This window comes from Peromyscus maniculatus, chromosome 22 (assembly GCF_049852395.1).
Source record: "Peromyscus maniculatus bairdii isolate BWxNUB_F1_BW_parent chromosome 22, HU_Pman_BW_mat_3.1, whole genome shotgun sequence".
NCBI lineage: Eukaryota > Metazoa > Chordata > Mammalia > Rodentia > Cricetidae > Peromyscus > Peromyscus maniculatus.
This window is the reverse complement of record NC_134873.1, coordinates 2,198,913-2,217,974: the sequence shown is the minus strand read 5'-3', so window position 1 is coordinate 2,217,974 and position 19,062 is coordinate 2,198,913. Positions and strand designations below refer to the sequence as shown.

The 19,062-nt window shown below is 38.5% G+C and overlaps 2 protein-coding genes across 2 annotated transcripts in view; both read left to right on the top strand.

The window, feature by feature from the left end:
• Positions 1-10,443, top strand: part of LOC102920812 (uncharacterized) — a 43,689-nt gene extending 33,246 nt beyond the window's left edge. The window contains 4 exon segments of the mRNA XM_076559003.1: positions 5,015-5,141; positions 5,345-5,405; positions 6,551-8,009; positions 8,011-10,443. Coding sequence (XP_076415118.1) covers positions 5,015-5,141; positions 5,345-5,405; positions 6,551-8,009; positions 8,011-8,226 — 1,863 coding nt within the window. The 3' untranslated portion in view covers positions 8,227-10,443.
• The window catches only part of LOC102926914 (uncharacterized), a 150,581-nt gene that overhangs the window by 72,604 nt on the left and 58,915 nt on the right, over positions 1-19,062 (top strand). The gene's annotated exons all lie outside the window — the stretch shown is intronic.

The window sequence follows — 19,062 nt, the reverse complement described above, 5'->3', positions numbered from 1 at the left end:
TTCTGTGCCTTTGAGTTGGTATTCTCCTCCTTCTATCCCTATTATTCTTAGGTTTGGTCTTTTCATGGTGTCCCAAATTTTTTGGATGTTTTGTGTTACAACTTTTTTGTCTTTAGTGTTTTCTTTGACTGACGAAGCTATTTTCTCTATTGTGTCTTCTGTGTTAGAGATTCTGTGTTCCATCTCTTGCATTCGGTTGGTTATGCTTGTTTCTGTAGTTTCTGTTCATTTAGTCAGGATTTCTATTTCCAGCATTCCCTCAGCTTGTGTTTTCTTTATGGTCTCAATTTCATTTTTCAGATCTTGGAATTTTCTTTCATCTGTTTAATTTCTTTTTCTTGGCTTTCTTTGATTTCTTCCATTTTTTGCTTGTTTTTTCTTCCATTTCTTTAAGGGAATTTTTTATTTCCTCTTTAATGGAGTTTTTCATTTCCTCTTTAAGGGAATGTTTTATTTCCTCTTTAAGGGAATTTTTTTATTTCTTCTTTAAGGGCCTCTATTATCTTCTTAAAGTCATTTTTAGGATTGATTTCTTCTGCTGCTTCTGCCTTGGTATGTTCAGGTCTTGCAGGTGTAGTAGAATCACTAGGTTCTGATGTTGTCATATAGGTCTTTATGTTGTTGCCTGTATTTTCGCACTGGCGTCTACTCATCTCTTTCTCTGCTCGGTGCAGGCAGTGTCTGTGTCTGAAAGTGCCTCTCTTGTTCTAATTTTTAGTCTTGGTTCACTAGGAGTTCTTGGTTTAATTGGTGTTCTTGGGCTGTTTCTTTGGGAGCAGCTTAGTCAATTCAGTGTTAATGGGTTCTGTCTCTGGGAGCAGTTGTTCCCAGTTGGTGCCGAGTGTGCTTATGGTTTCAGTGGTTGTTAGGCTCGTAGGGGTCAGGTTTTTTTTTTTTTTTTGCTCGGGGAACAGGGAAAGGTAGCTGTCTGGTCTCTGAGACTCTGATGGGTAGGGCCTAGGGGCTAGAGACCTGATCTGTTGGTCAGGAGATGGGAGCTTACCTGTTCTCAGTCAGTGAAGTATATACCTACGATTCTGGTGATCTGGTTCGGTGGCTGGGTGGCGCCTTCTTTGTGTTTTCAGGTCATGTTTTGCTCATTCGCCAACTGCTCAGCTGATCTTGTTTCTTCAGACTTCAAACTGTAGGGTTCTGAATCCTCTCCCGGATGGATTTCAGCTGAGCAGGGTAGTCTCACCAACACCTCCACGTTGTTGGGTTTTGCAGGATCAGCAGCTGGGTCCTGAGTTGGCCTCAGACAGAGTGTTCAGATCCATTCTGGTTCCATCCCACGGAGATGGCTCCTTCCCCGGGTGTTGGGATTAAAGGCGTCCCTGTTCCAAGCTCTTGATTAAGAGCTTGTTTTCACTAACTCTTCAGTGGGTAATGGCTCAGTTTCCGGTCTTTACTGCAACTGTGTTTCGGCCGCTGACCGCCGCTGCGCCTGCCTGCCTCTGTTTGTTTGTTTGTTTGTTTTCAAATATCCAGCTATAATCCATGGTGGTCTGATAGGATGCAAGGACTTATTTCAGTTATCTTGTATCTGTTGACTTGAATTGTGTCCAAGTGTGTCTTCATCCTTGGAGAAAATTCCATGTCGTATTGAGAAGAAAGTGTATTCTTTTTCTTTGGGTGGAATGTTCTGCAATATCTGTTAGGTTCACTTGCCTTATAAAGTCTGTTAGCTCCAATATTTCTCCATTTGGTTTTCATCTGGATGACCTGTCCATTGGTGAAGATGGGGTATTGAACTCTACCACTATCGAACACTGCGTGAGAGTCTATGTGTCATTTAATCTGTAGAAGTATTTCGTTTACAAAGGTGAGTGACCTTGTATTTGGGACATAGATATTAATAATTGAAATATCATATTGGAGTTTTCCTTTGATGAATTATGAGTGTTCTTCCCCATCTCTTTTGATTAATTTTTGTTTGAAGTCTATTTTTGTAGATAATAAAATGGCTACAGAGCCTGCTTCTTAGTTCCAATTGCTTTAAATGTGTTTTTCCTAGCCTTCACCTTTTGGTAATCTTCATCCTTGACGTTGAAGTGTGTTTCTTGTATGCAGTGGAAGGAAGGATATTGTTTTTGAATCCATAGTGTTAATTTGTGTCTTCATTGGGGAATTATGGCCATTGATATTGAGAGATATCAGGAATAATGATTATTAATTCCTGTTATTTTGTTCTTGTTATTAGTGTGGTGGTGGTATGTGTATAAGGGTATGTTTGTGTGTATGTGTTTCCCTTCTTTTGGTTTTACTGATGTGATATTATTTATTTACTGTGTTTTCATGTGTGTAGTTAGCTTCCTTGGGTTGGATTATTCCTTCTAGTACCTCTGTAGGGCTGGATTTGTATGTAGATACTATTTGAATTTGACTTTATCATGGAATATCTTATTTTCCCCATTTATGGTGATTGAAAATTTTCTGGATATAGTAATCTGGACTGGCATCTGTGGTTACATGTGTCCAATCCCTTATGGCTTTTAGAATCTCCATTGAGAAGTGAGGTGTAATTCTCACAGGTCTGCCTTTATATGTTACTTAGTCTTTTTCCTTTGCAGCTTTTAATATTCTTTCTTTTCTGTATGTTTAGTGATTTGACTACTATGTGACAAGGGGACTTTCTTTTCTGGCCTAATTCTATGCCTCAGTTAACGGAGGGATTAGGCAAAGTGATTTCCAGTCCCAGGAAGCAACTTCATACAAAGCCTGCTGCAATTCTGGTCCAAGCATGACAGGAGTCATTCACATCTTAGAAGCCAAATTTGGGGGAATCATTGATGTTGAACAGGTTCTGGAAACCAGAATGATGCAAAATTTAAAATCATTCATTCTTAGTCTATGTTTTCAGTCCAGCATTATTGTAGGCATCTGTATTTGGTATGGTAAGAGCTCCAGTGAGGAGACTGAGAGTTTATTGCATGGTGCTATGAGGATGAAGCCTAGGTTGTATTTTGAGAACATAAGCTGTTGAGATACTTAAGCTATGAGACATCTTCCATGGAAAGCTGCATATATGGAGTAGAAGTAACCAAAGAGAAAGATGTATGGGAAATTGTGGGGAGAGAACCATCTAAGCCCTTTGAAAATGAAGCCCCAAGTGTCTGACACATAACTACTAGATTTGATGGTTGCCCTGCTGGGTTTCAGTTTTCCCTTTGTCCAATCTTTCTTTACTATGTCTCAATTCCTCTCCTTTGGAATGGGAATGGATTTTTTGTGCTGTTTGTGTGTTGGAAAGATTTAACTTGTTTTCTGATTTTATAAAATAACACAGTGAAAAATTTGTCTTGAGTGTCAAAAGATACTTTGGACATTTGGACAGTGTAGGGGGCTGTTGCAGACTATGAGGATCATTGAGGTGACTAAGTATATTTTCTACATGGATGATCATGAGCCTGTAGTAACCTAATGTAGTTGACTGAATGAAAAATTCCCAGATAGGATGAGGTATTTGAACATTTGTCTCTCCTTGGCATCTTATTTGGGGTGCTTGTGGAACCTTTAGTAGGAGGAATCTCTCTGGAAGATATTTCTCACTGGGGGGTGTGATATGTGTCTCTATATCCTTAACCCATTTCCTTTTCTATGTTTCTACTATGTTGTAGTTGAAACAAATCAGCCAGCTTCCTTCTTGTGCTGTCTTGACTTCACCACCATTATAGATGGTATCACTAAATCACATAAGATACAATTGAAGGAATTGATATCCAATGCTAAGCCATTTTGCTAGCCTGATTTTTTAAAATTTTGTCTTTTTATTTTTGTTTCTAACAAGACAATCTTTGGCTGAGTAATTCTGTCCAAAAAAGTGGCTCTGTAGACCAGACTGGCCTTGAACTCAGAGATTCACCTGACTCCTTATCCCATATACTGAGATTAAAGGTTGATCCACATTCCAGGTTTTTTCATATCTATTATTGGGTGGTGGGTCTAGAGTATATGTTTTAGTCCATGTCAAGCATATGCTGTTTTACTCAGCTTTACCTCCAGCTTGAATTTTGAAATTAGGATATCATTCTCTTTCCCAGGATGCAGTATTCATGACATTAATACTGCCTGGGCCTTCTGAGTTATTAGATTACAGGTGTGTGACATTCTTCCTGCTTGTTGTGTTTGTTTTGATTTTTTTTATGAATGATTCTTTTGCCCTGTATACATGGATATGTACCACACATATGCATGGTCCTCACAGTAGTCAAAAGATGGTCTTAGAACCCATGAACTTGGTATATGAACAGTTGTGTGATTCTGCCATGTGAGTACTGGCAATTGAGCCCATCTATATACAAGACCAGCAAGAGCCCTTAACTTCTCTGCCATCTCTCCTGCCCTGTGTTGATTATTTGTGATCAACATTGATATTGCTAATGTTATCATCTGTCTGTGTAACTTTTTAAATGCACAGTTCCCTTTAGTAAGATTTATTAAAGTACAACTTAAACTGGAGCAATTCAGGTTTCTGGAAGATGAATACAGAACTGAAGTTAATATCTGAGTTCATCCTATCTTTTTTGTTTGTTTGATTGATGTTTGCAGTGCAGACAGGTTCTTAATATTTGCTACTTATTGTCCTGAACTGAATGCATAGACTAGGCTAGCTTTCAACTCAGAAGCACATATTCCTGCTTCTGCCTTCTGAGTGCTGGGATTAAATGCATGAGCCAATACACTCAGCTTACTCATCTTTTTTGTAGTTAATAATTGTTCATACAATTTCTCTGATATGTCCTCAGTACTGTTGATATGTTTGCTTGTCTCTATGTTTGCTAATAGGCATTTCTCTTGCAAGATATTAGCCTATTAAAAGCATTCAGAAATAATAGAAGTAAACCTCCTATTTCAGTTTCCTTCTAAAGTAACTTGATGATTATATTGTAATCTCTGAGTTATAGAATAAATGTAGAAAGCACCAGATTTATGTGACTATTGTCAAAGAAGCACACATTTACAATGTTGTGAGTATCATGCTTTTTGTTTTAGACTTATGTATGGCATATTTTAGGACGCAGTGACGTATAATGATGTGCATGTCGACTTCACTCAGGAGGAGTGGGCATTGCTGGATCCTTCACAGAAGAATCTCTACAACAATGTGATGCTGGAGACCTATATGAACCTCAGTGCTATAGGTAATACTGTAAAATTTTCCTTCACATTTTAAAATAAGCGGACAACTATTTTTTAGCTATTGATGCTCTTCTGTAATTCTGATTGAGAAAGAGAAAGAATGAGGTGAATAAATAAGGCATGGTTCTAAGGATTACTGAAGATAGTAACTGAAATTTTGCAGTTTCCAGTAATATTTCATACATTTCCTCATACTATATTTTAGGCTACACTTGGGAAGATCATAAAGTTGAAGAACATTGTCAAAGTTCTCAAAGACATGGAAGGTAATTTTCATGTGCAAGCTGATACAAATGTGCCTCTGGATGTATTTTAATGTATCTGGAAGTTTTAAAGAAATACAGCAGTGTAAATGATCACAGCTTAAAGTGAACTCATGATCATTAAATACTCACAACCCATATACCTTAAAGGCAGGTAAGTGAATTGTATTTGAAAGTCATTCTTTTTAGAAGGAAGACAAGGAATCAATGCCTTAAGAGATATCAGCATTTGAATCATAGCTCCACCAGAGCTATGCTATAGAACTGCCAATCCATCTAGTTTCATACCACTCATATTACAAAAGGTATACACATTGAGTATGTGATAAGTGTATGTCCAAAACCTTCTAATAGTCCATAATAAAGCTAGTGTTACTCATATAGTTGTTCTGTCTCTGCTAAGATCAGTGAGATGGGTAGTTAGAATCAAGAGTTAAGGGGAGGTTGTTGTCGAGAAACCTTAAACCCTATACCACATATCTGTGAGAAACAAAAAGTTAAGCTGCGTGGAGGCAATGTAGAAACCTTTTATTTGTTATTCTTCCTTTGGTACATATCTCATATGTCACTCTAGATACAAGCCATATGAACATAGGGATATGGAAAGAAGCAATGTATCCTTCTCCATCTCAGACCAATTAGAAGATAGGTAGTAGCCCCATGTTGAGTAGACTTCTTGAATGTGATTCAAATTTAAAAGTAATTAGTTTTCCAACTTCATTGGAGATATGTCAACAAACACACTGAAGAAAAGCACTAGGAATGTGTAAATACTTCTATTTGTCCCTGTTCACTTTGCAAATGTAGTAGGATTCACAGCATAGGAAAATCTATCAATGAAATTAAGAGGCTAAAATTCTGAATTCTTCCAGTTCTCTACAAATATATTAAAAGCCTCATAGAGAAAAAAAAAAAGCCATAAGTGTGAGCCATGTAATCAAGGTTCATATCATCACAGTCATCTTCAAAAAAGCAACATAATCCTTAATTTTTTTCGGGAACAACATGAGTTTAAGCAAAGTGATAAAACCGTAAGATCTGACTCCTTTTGACATTTACACCAAATTGTAAAGTTAATTGATACAGAAAAAATTTTAACAGTGTAATGAATGTGGTAAAGCTTTCACATTTGCAAATTATTCTTGCAGGCATGAAAGAAGTTATACAGGAGACCAATCTTCTGAATGGACTCTATGTGTTAATGCATTTGCATATCAGAGTCATTTTCAAAGGCCTGAAAGAATTCATACTGGAAAGAAACTCTATGAAGGTATTCATTATAGTGAAGACTTTGCATGTCATAGTAGTCTCCAAATACATCAAGGAATGCATACTAGAGGGAAACCATATGAATGTAAGCAATGTGGTAAAGCCTTTGCTCGTCCCAGTCATCTTCAAATGCATGAAAGAACACATACTGGAGAGAAACCCTATGAATGTAATCAGTGTGGTAAAGCCTTTGCACAACATAGTCATCTTCGAATGCATGAAAGAATACATACTGGAGAGAAGCCCTATGAATGTGATCAGTGTGGTAAAGCCTTTGCTTGTCACAGTTCTCTTCAATTGCATAAAAGAGGACATACTGGTGAGAAACCCTATGAATGTAATCACTGTGGTAAAGCCTTTCCTCGTCTTGGTGATCTTAAATTGCATAAGAGAATACATACTGGAGAGAGACCCTATGAATGTAATCAATGTGGTAAAGCCTTTGTGCAATACAGTCATCTTCGAATGCATGAAAGAACACATACTGGAGAGAAACCTTATGAATGTCATCAATGTGGTAAAGCCTTTCCCCGTTACAGTCATCTTCAAAGACATGAAAGAATGCATACTGGAGAGAAGCCCTATGAATGTAATCAATGTGGTAAAGCCTTTGTTTGTCTTGGTGATCTTCAATTGCATAAAAGAACACATACTGGAGAAAAACCCTATAAATGTAATCAATGTGGTAAAGCCTTTGCACAACACAGTCATCTTCAAAGGCATAAAAGAATACATACTGGAGAGAAACCCTATGTATGTAATCAGTGTTGTAAAGCCTTTTCATGTCATAGTGATCTTCAAAGACATGTAAGAACACATACTGGAGAGAAGCCCTATGAATGTAATCAATGTGGTAAAGCCTTTCCTCGTCTTAGTAATCTTCAATTGCATAAAATAACACATACTGGAGAGAAACCCTATGCATGTAATCAATGTGGTAAAACCTTTGCCCATCACAGTTACCGTCAAAAACATGAAAGAAGACATTCTGGAGAGAAACCCTATGAATGCAATCAGTGTGGTAAAGCCTTTGCCCATCACAACCATCTTCAAAGACATGGAAGAATGCATACTGGAGAGAAGCCCTATGAATGTAATCAATGTGGTAATGTCTTTGCTTGTCTTGGTGATCTTCAATTGCATAAAAGAACACATACTGGAGAGAAACCCTATGAATGCAATCAGTGTGGTAAAGCCTTTGTCTGTCACAGTCAACTTCAAAGACATGGAAGAATGCATACTGGAGAGGAAGGCTATGAATGTAATCAATGTGGTAGAGCCTTTGCCCGTCATAGTGATCTACAAAGACATGAAAGAATACATAGTGGAGAGAAACCCTATGAATGTAATCAGTGTAGTAAAGCCTTTGTCCATCATAGTGATCTTCAAAGACATGAAAGAACACATACTGGAGAGAAGCCCTATGAATGTAATCAATGTGGTAAAGCCTTTCCTCGCCTTAGTAGCCTTCAATTGCATAGAAGAACACATACTGGAGAGAAACCATATGGATGTAATCAGTGTGGTAAAGCTTATTCACAACACACTCATCTGAAAATACATAAAAAAACACATGCTGGAGAGGAACCCTATAAGAGTAATACTATTAGTGTGGAATTGGTTTGTTAAAGCCTGTGAATATAACAGACTTTGAGGATCTGAAAAACTACATACCAAAGAAAATCTGATAATAAAGGATTTGGCAAGATCTTCAGCCAGCACATTTACATTCAATTACACAAGATTATTCTTGAGAAAAAAATCTCACAGGTGTCAGCAATCTGTTCAAGCATTATAGTGTCCCTCTGTATTTGGTTTTTAGATTTCATACTTCTCTTCAATTACATAAGATAATAAATCCAGGTATAATAGTGCCTTTTCTATTGCTGTGATATAATATAATGTCAATGTGAACTTATGAAAGTGTTTAATTTAATTTGGCTCGTGGTTCCAGAGCAATACAGAATCACCATGAAAGTGGCATTGAAACAAGTGTCAGACATAGCAGCTAAAGTAGGAAGCTAAGAATTCACATCCTTAATCTGCAGCATAAAGCATAAAGTGTAAATGGGAAATGGTAGGCAGATATAAACTCAGGACAACCCCCAGTGACATATTTCTTCCAGCATGACAGCATTTCCTAAATCTTCCCAGATGATAACACAGTCTAAGAATAATTGATTTTTCTGACTTTAGGTCTACATGCTTGTTTTCTGTTACACAAAACAATTAATGATGGAGAAAAACTCTGTAAGCCTTCAGATGCCTCAATACCTATGATACAGGAATTACAAGAGATAAACATTCATGAGTGAATATTAATTTAAATATTTGTTTTAATTTCAGTTATGCAATGTCAGTATCTTTCTGTGGGTAGGTACATGTGCATTCTGGTTCTCAAAAAGATTAGACCCTTGGAGCTTTTCATAGCAGGAATTACTGGAAGTTGTCAAAAACCTGACCTAAGTCCTCGGAATGGACTTGTATTAAGGACTTGGCCATGTCTCTAGCCCTGTAAATATTCTAAAGCTTTTTTATATCATCTTGATATCAGAAAACAGGAAGGAACTCATACAAAAGAAAAACTCTGTGTACATAAATAATTTGGTAAAAACTTTAGACATCACAATTGTCTTCAGGTTCAAGAAAAGAAACTTTTTCATCACAGCCTTGACATAGGTAAATTATTAACAAATTTCACTAAAGACATTGTGGCTTCTATTTTGCAACATTTGAGGTAGATATTCTATTGTACTCTTTGTGTAGCAAATTCATTCATTGAAGTTTATTTTGTGCTCCTTATATTCCTTCTGTGGCTTTTGTTCATCTTCTATTGTGCTTTCAATTAGTGAGAGATATTTTTCTGCTACAGTGTATAAAATGGGATGGCCATCATCTAAGTGGTACATCTTTATTTAAATATTAGGCAGTATGTGATCATATTTTCCAGCAAGTGTGTCTGTGAAACGGTGATGGGTTTCTATTCCTGGTTTTATTTTTTCATATTTTTTTCACAAATTCCCTTGAAATGTTTTTTGTTATCCAGCCCCACTTGGATGGTAGTAATTAGTCAAACATAAAATTGAAGTCATGATCCTCATGTGTGAATCTCCAGAGTACAAGTGTAAGGGTAGATAATGTACTCCCAATGTTTGCTGTTTTGTCCACACGTATTCAGAATGTTAATGTTAAAATGATTAAAAATAGATGAGAATATAAGAAACATTGAATTTCTCATGTATATCCAAAGTAACATTTTCATCTATGTGGAAGTGATGTAATAAAGTAGGATAATCAGCAATCAACTGTATATTTCACAATATAACTTGATGTACTATGGATATGTATATTTTATTTGAAGTTCCATACATCTTCATGTCCTCATAGTTATCCATTTGGCATAATATATTGAAGCATTGCCTTCTAAGGAAATTATCCAGAGATGCCAGGTAATGTAATGGCAATGGGATTTATTTTTTTAAAAAATTCTGTTGTATGTTTGTGTAACTATGGGATGTTTTAGGCCATGACAGATGTGTGGAGAAAAGAAGACAACTTTATGGTTTTGTTCAACTTCATATGGCGATCAAGATGAGATTACAGCCTTGTACACGGCAGACATTTCCAGCAGAGCTGTCTCATTGATGCTCAAATAAGATTAGTTGAAACATTGCATCAGTAAAATATTGTCTTTTTGGATTGTGGAAATATTTTCATTGAAGCATAATGAAAAACAGGAGAAATTGAATAATAAATCCTATTTCCAAATGAAGATGATATACTGCTATCTCTTTTGTTTTCTTTTTCCTTTTTGTGTATGGAATGTGTTAGTTTATTATGAGGACTAAACACTAGTTCATAACACTTTCTCAGAACCACAAATGAATGCCAGAGAATAGTTTCCATGAGTGACGTTGGTTGCTGCTAAGCCCCATGATCTGAGTTTAACCTCAAAGAAACCTGTATCACTCCTACAAATTTTTCTCTTATATCTACACTTATATTGTGGCATATGCACACTCCCACACTAGCACATACATACATAATTAAAAAACACAAATTAGTGTCATTGAGGTCACTTGCAGCTGAATGATTCCCCTACTTTCATTTCTAGAACTTACATAGGATAAGTAGGTAATAGACACCAAAAGTTGTCCTCTCATTGCCATATACACATTCTTGTATATTATTAAAAGGACCAGCCTTAATAATATATTTCCCAGGGGCTCAGAAGAGAAAGTACGAATGGTGAGAACTAATTTCGGGAAATGAATCTAAGTACACCATGCTTTTTGTCCGTCTACTTTATTCCTCTGAGATAAAATCCTATATGCATAGCTTCAGTTCTGTTCTCATGCCTAGCCCCATTCTTGCCTGATTTCTCTCTATATTTATCTACTGTTCTAAGTTCTATCTTAATTCTCTCATCTTAATTCTTCCTCATCTAGTTCCTTTTGATCTCATTCTTACCCAGCTAGTACTTCCTCATCTGGCCTTTCCTTGTCCTCCATCTTGTCCACATGTTCTCTCTGGTTGAAATCCTTATCCATCTGTGGGGTGTTTACCCACCAATCCCACAGCTCTCCAGAGTTTTCTTGAGTGTGAGCAGCAGGAAATATTAGATAGAAGGATTGATTGCAGAGAATATTGTGGAGATAAACAGATAGAAAATAAAGGATAGCCTCGAGAGGGGCTGGAACCAATGGGCCCTGAGTGTTTTTGCCTCAGGGTATTTATAGAGACGCCAAGGGGTGGAGCAAAAGATCTCTCCCCCCACCCCCCAGCACAGCCAATTGCAGACCATCTCAGACACCTGCACTCCAGCCCATGGTCCTAATCATCCTCTCTATGCAGACCTGATGGGTAAAGTCATGAGGAACTTGAAAATGGGCTCCCACATCTCTCAGTTTTCCATCCTCAACTTTATGCCTCAGTCCTCTCAAGTCTCTGAGGTGTTCAGGTATAATTGCAAGCAATAGTGATCCTCTGCCAGAGCAAGATCATCAGGCTTGAATTCTTACAGGGTCCTAAAGACAGGTAAGAATTTTCCTCAGGCAATGACCATCAGGCTTTGTTTTACAATCCAAAATAGGAGTGGTAAAAGAGGAGGTCAACTGAGTGCTAGTGATGGGTTAGCATATCAAAAAGGGGATCTATGTGCTCAGTCTACATTCCTAGAAGTGGTTAAGTAAGAAGTTAGGGGTCTATTTGTAAGGTTGTATAAGAAAGGAGGGTCTCACCCTAAATTACACAAGAAACAAACTATCCACCTGGCCTAGGAGACAGGTGTTTCATTTGGCTTTGGATGCTTGATAGGTACTTTAGGTAAATATGCTGTTAGGAGTTCTTGGGAGCACACAAGAAAATCATTTTAGGAACCAGCTAATATATATACAAAAGCAAAATATCACCAAGACTTTTTTTTTTTTTTGTTGTTGTTGTTGTTGTTGTTGTTGTTGTTGTTGTTGTTGTTCTGGGTTTGGCTTTTCAAGATAGGGTTTCTCTGTAGCTTTGTGACTTCTGGAACTCTGTAGACCAGGCTGGCCTCAAACTCACAGAGATCTGCCTGCCTCTGCCTCATGAGTGCTGGGATTAAAGGTGTGTGCCACCACCACCCAGCTTTACAAAGACTTCTTAAGCCATGGCTTGACCTTCAGAAAAATCCTTGACTTTTCCAAGTAGTAGCTTTTGTGATAGTAGCTGAATTCCATTTTGTTCTCCTGTGGCTAGCAGCAGCACATCATGGCAAAGATGTGTACACACAAACAGTTCCAACACTTTTACATGGATGTAAGTAACAAAGCAGAACAAAATTACCTAGTTACTGAGAACAAATAAAAAACGTTTTCAGTTTTAATTATTAATTATAGAATTTCAAGAAGTATTACTGTTCATTAAAAACTGATGGTTCTTTTTAAATCTTATTTAATCATTAAATTCTCTGGTCCAAAGATAGGTCATTTTAAAAACATTCCTCAGTTGAGCTTAGAGTTGGATGCCTGTAATCCCAGTATTTGGGAGATAGTCTGCTTCCCTGATGCCTGCACAACCTTCAGTTAGGAGCCCAGAATTGTGGTGACTCCAGATGACATGCAGGTTCTCAGGAAATTTTGAGACTTAGACAGAAGTCACTCCAAGGGTAGGGCACTCAGGAAATTCCCAAGAGCTGTGTAATATGAAGAATTTTTTAGGGAGGGAGCTTTGGGTGTAACAACCAAAAGATCAAATGTTCAGAGAGCAATGCTTGAGGAGTGCCTGGGGACAAGCTGACTCCTACTGTGTTCTCTACATTTACTCATCTCTGGTGGATTAGCCATGTCCAGGTCTTCCACTCTTTCCTTTTTTGGCAACTACATGTACCTATCAATGACAGTACCCTGTATCCCCCACATTTTGGCCCCCATTTGGACTTTAAGACTCCTCAGTTCCTAAACTGATATTCCTGTAACATGCCTGCATGGCAAAAATAAGGATAGTCTAGAGAGAGATTTATATCATTTCCTTTGCTAACACCTAGCAAAATAGCGGAACCCATAATATTCCAATTTCACTGGGAATCTCGTGGTGGAAAAAGACTTGAGTTTTCAGGATGAGAATGTCTCTACTGAAGAAACATTTACTCCTTATCTGACCACATAGCAAGAGAGACACAAGTTGAAAATTGGGGAGGGTTTTAGAGATGGGAAAAATTAATTATTAGCTTTATTAAATTACTTATTTTTGCTTATCTCTTGCCTTCTATCTAAACCTCTTAGGACCCCAAGGATTAGTTACCTTATAATTCCATCACTGTTCCAAATTAGTAAAACTGAATAAATATCATGTTTTCAGTGTTCATTAATAATGTGCTTTTTCTTTCAAATCTTCTTTCTCTCTTCCTTCCTTTCTATCTTCCTTTTTTATTTTAAAGAATAGTCTTACTATGAATCCCTGGTTGACCTGGAACTCACTCTAAACATTAATTTGTCATAGAACATCAGATCTTGGACATTTTGTGTTATAATTTTTTTGGCATTGGTATTTTCTTTGACTGACGAATCTATTTCCTCTATTGTATCCTCTACACCAAAGATCCTCTCTTCCATCTCTTTTATTCTGTTGGTTATGCTTGTATCTATGTTTCCTGTTCATTTATTCAGATTTTCTATTTCCAGCATTCCCTCTGTTTGTGTCTTCTTCATTGTTTCTATTTCCCTTTTCAGGTCTTCCCTCACCTGTTTCATTGCTTTTTCATGGTTTTCTTATAGGGATTTATTGTTTTCTTCTGCTTTGTCTTTTCCTCTAGTTTTTTATACAGTTCTTCCCATTTTTTGTTTGACTTTTCAATTTCTTTATTGATTTCCTCCACTTTTTTGTTTATCTTTTCCTCAATTTCATTTTTGATTTTTTTCTTTAAAGGTCTCTAGCATCTTCATGATGCTATTCTTAAGGTTGCTTTCTTCTGCTTCTTCCACTTTGTGATGTTCATGTCTTGCTGTTAGAGGAGGGCTAGGTTCTGGTGATGCTGTATTGCTCTTTATGTTGTTGTATGTACTTCTGCCTTGATGTCTGCCCATCTCCTCATGGATGCATTTTTGGTCTTATTAGGCCTCTTGGTCCATCAGAGTTGACATATTCGGTGTTTCAGGAAGCCTCTCTTGGTCCAATGAGAGGTGGCAGATTCTACTTCTCAGAAAGCCACTCTTGTGCCCCGGCCAGCAGGGCTTCAATGGGAACTCGACCACCCTAAGGACGGAATGATAGGGACAAGAGACACAAAGGAATACACCAAGACAAGATTCTGATCAAGGTGCAACTTTATTTTTCTCCAGGAGGGTTTATATAGTTCCTGCAGGGTGTGTGTGTGTGTGGGGGGGGAGTAGGAAGCTGTTATCTGCATAGGGTGGGGCAAGCTAGCAGGATGTTTATGCAGGATATTGATAGGGTGAAAAGGTCAAAGGCTCTGACTCAATGTCCTGTTGCTAGGCAACCTGACTGTAAGTTGTTCTAGTTCACTGACGTATCGGGTGTCTGTAATTTTCTATTAACTAGAGATTCTGTCCTTGTCCCTGACACTCTTGGTCTAATCAGGGCTGGCAGATTCCCTGTCTCCTAAGTTTACTCTTGGTCCAATGATGGCTCTTTGTCTAATGAGAGCTCTCTCTTTCTCTGGGCCAGGTGGGAGCTCTCTGGGCCTGATTACAGCTCTCTGGGCCAGATGGGAGCTCTCTGGGCCAGATGAGAGCTCAGGGCTGGTCTCTAAGTCTCAGAAAATGGCAGGACTCTTGGGTGGATGGTTGTGGGGGCAGGGCATATAGATTCCAGGGTCCACTGGGGGGGGTGTCTTGGAGAAAGGGAACCTTCCTGAGGAAGCCCTGCCCACTGGCTGGCAAATGGGGCCAAGTTGGGAGGGTCTTACCTGGGAATGGCTGGGCCCGGGGATGGGACTTAGGGGGAGGCCTCCCTGGGTATGACCCCAGACACTCACCTCTGGTCCGGATGGGAGCTTTGGTCCAGATGGGAGCTGGGGGCTGGTCTCCAATTCTCAGGAAGTGGCATGGGTCTCAGGCAGATGGGTGTGGGGGCAGAGCGTGTAGATTGTAAGGTCCACTGGGGAGGTCTCTGGTCCAGATGGGAGCTCCAGGCCAGATGGGAGGTCCAGGCCAGATGGGAGCTGGGGGCTGGTCTCCAATTCTCAGCAAGTTGTTGGTGTGGGGGGGTCTTGGACGGATTGGTGTGGGGGCAGGGCATATAGATTGCAGGGTCTACTGGGAGGTCTTGGAGAAGGGGAACCTGCCCTTGGGAGCCCTGCCCACTGGCCGGCAACTGGGGCCTAGTTGGTCCGTAGCACACGCCCTTAATCCAATCACATGCCAGGCAGAGTCTCTGTGTGGTCAAGGACACAGCCAATCGTGGTGACACAAGCCTTTAATCCCAGTACCAACCATAGAGACCTGGAGGTCTATATAGACAGGCAGTGATGAGGAAGTCGTGTGGCTAGGCTTAGAGCCAATGAGAAGGCAGAACAGAAAGGTAATAAAAACACAAGTCAGGCAGGAAGAAGCTCTCTCTCTGGGGGAGCTACTGCTGGTGGTAAGCTAAAGCTAGTCGTGGCTATTGCTCTGGTCTCTTCTGCTATTACCTCTGTATTTGGCTCTGGGTTTCTTATTTACTAAGACTTTTTAGAATTTTGTTTACAGGTTCTGATCCTAACTATAGTAACAGAAAAAGGCTCCCATCAAATGCAGCCCCCTGTCTTAAAGTCCATTGTCTTCCAACTATGAGCAATATTGTTTTTCTTTATCACTGATTCTGCATAAATCATTAAGTGAGAAGGGTAGGATTTTGTCCTTATTCTACAGATAATGAAACCCAGGCTCACATAAATTTGATTTTGAATATGGGTAAGTGTAACTGCTCATCCTGTCATTCTCACTAAATGAAGTTGAAGCCACCTAGGCCAGGCATGGTGGCACAGACATGTAATCATGGTATCTAGAAAGTAGAAGCAAAAATTTCAGGATTTCAAAGACATCCAAGGTGAACGTGGTCAGTTTGTTTTGGGGGTAAGGCCTTCAGAACCAAAGGAGACTGTTACTGGTCCAGTACAGTGTCCATAGTCTCTCTTACAGCTCCAGAACTTCAGGGCCACAGCTCCAGCAAGTGTCAGCTGAGATATTAACACCCAGGTTTTCTATTCTTGATATTTTCTGACTAAGGCAGCCTAGGTCACTTTGAGGTCACACACTGGATGCTCATTAAAGAGTAAAATTCACCTGTAGATGAGATAATTAGCCTCAGGCAGGGATGCACTCTCCAATTGCTTATCCAATGCTGTGTGTTCAGCTCTGAAACCATATACACACAACCAACAGAAATGGACTCAACAGGTCTTATTAATATATTTGTGCACACATAATCACACATGCTTAAAAAATTAGCAAAGAAGAATTTGTGAAGGAATGGAGAGAGGACATGGAAGTGGGAAAATGATGAAATACATTTTAATAAAATTTTTTTAAAAGCAGTTAGAGAGATGGCTTAGAAGAGCACTGGGTGCTTTTACAGAGGACAGAAACTCCATTCCCAGAAATCACCTGGTAGCTAACCATCTCTTGTAACACCAGTTCCTAGGTATCTGATGCCCTCTTTTGGCCTCTGCAGGTATTGCACACAGACACTTGCAGGCAAACAGCGATATTCATAAAATAAAAATAAATCTTAAAAATATAGAATTCTTTACAGTGATTTCAAAGCCTTGAGAGAGACAGCAGGCAAGGCTAGTTAAAATGAACTCCTTCTGTTCCTGCATGGAGGCAACTTTGTGACTCCTCTGAGGCAGCATGCTCAGAGCAAAAAGTAGCCTTAGTCTGAGGTTAGAATAGCTCAGCAGGAAAGTTCGTCTAAAAACAGCATCCACAGTACTGATTGTTGACTTTTCCTTGATATTTTTTGTATTTGTGTTCTCTGCCCTTTGTATGTGTGAGAATTAAAGACAATGATGCATCTTTTTAATGTATTGATAATATTTTAAATGTAAATTATAATTTATGATCTAAAAGATAGATTTTTCCCTGTAAGTCCTCATCTGTCTAAGTGGTTAGACTTGCAGTCTCCTTTCCCTCTTTAAATTGTTCAAAATGATAACCTGAGTCCTGATCCTAAAGGAGACTTAAGGATTATATCATATATAGAATGCAAAATCTGTTCTAGTCTGGCTGCTCTTGTAGCCTTAGCCAGAGATGGATACATGCTGTTACTAAATAAATTTTTGTTTATTGATCATTCATTTAAGTATATGGAGTGATTTATTTCTGGGAAGACTAATTGTAGGACAGCTACACCTCTGGTCATTAAGAAAATGTTTCTGAGACAAGCTCTCTTATGTTGTTTCAGGTGATCTTGATCCCAGTCTGTTGCTTCTCAGGGCAATGATTTTACTGTCCTCTTGATTAAACAAACTAGATTCTTAAAGGGCTCTACCACCAGTGAGTTTTAAAATTACCCTTTGAGTCATGTAGTCAACTGTCTATTGCAGTCATTGTAAGAGATTTACATGTGAAACATGGCTTCTGCCTTCAGAACAGAATAGGAAGAATAATTTCTTACGTGTGCTGCAGAGGGATATAAAATAGGCAATCAGCTGCTGGAGTTACCATTATGAAATAGGATCTGATTGTGGCAGGGTTAGTGATTGGTAATTTCCCATGATATATTATTTTATGTTATGTGAATGAAGGCAGGCCAGATTGGTGGGTGTACAATTTTTGGAGGTTATCTTGAGCCAATGAATACTGTATTTCCAACTAGGGGGCTTTCCTTTGCAGATATGGTCAATCCTGTTTTGCTCTGTTAAATCATCTCAAAGGGTTGAGTAACAGGTCATTGGCTGTAGATGTGTGTCAGGTTACAAAGCTCAGCAGATAACATTGCACATAGTGGCAAGGTGAAACAGTTCTTTATTAATGCCAGTCTCCTACCAGCAAATGGCCTGCTCCTTTTTAAAGTCAGGATAGCTATCTGTTTTTCAATTATATTTATCTTTTTAAGATGTCAATTATATTTCACTTTTAAAATATGATTTTTCTTTAATTGTATCACTGCTCTAATCTGTTGTTTGTTTTATTTCCCAGTCATTAAGGATTGCTTCACATTTTTCTCAGGTGTTGGTTGCTTATTTCTATTTAGAGCATTTTCTTCTGCAGCTCAGGCTTTCCTCACACAATGTAGTTGAGATTGCTTTGATCATTTAATCCTGACTGTGCTGTCAAGGGCTTGGAAGACAGTCCTGCCATTCCTTCTAGTCTGGGTCTTGACTGGTCAGTGAGAAGGAAAAATAAACCAGTGAATGAGTGTCCTCCAAACTCTGGCATTTATTGGGAACTTACAAGTAAAGAGAGACCTGTGTAATAATTGAGTAATAGAATAACTTTAATCAGGTTTAGACACAGCACAGAAATGGAAGATAAAGAAAAAGGATGAAAGCTTTCCTGCTGTGACAGTAGATGACATTAGCAATGAGTACTGAAGTAATCCATGTTAGATGATCAATAAGTATCCTGACAACCCACAGACCAGGCAATCAAGAATCTGGTTAAAGAACTGAACTTTCATGAAACCAAATTACTACAGTTACTCTAGTTGAACCAAAATAGAAGATCTGGATATAATGGTGTGATCCTGACTAACAAAACTGTTATTTTCCAAGTTTAAGATGTTTAACCTGAAAGAAAAGGTGTAAGTAGTCCTTGTAGTGCTATAATACAAATCTCTAGTCTCTGGAGCACATGGCCATAAAGCTTGTTTCAATTTCTTAACATAATTTTGGGGATTATAATTACATCATTTCCAACTTCTATTTCCTGCCTCTAAGCCAAGTGTGTCAGCCATTCCAGGCTGGAGCTTGCCTGCT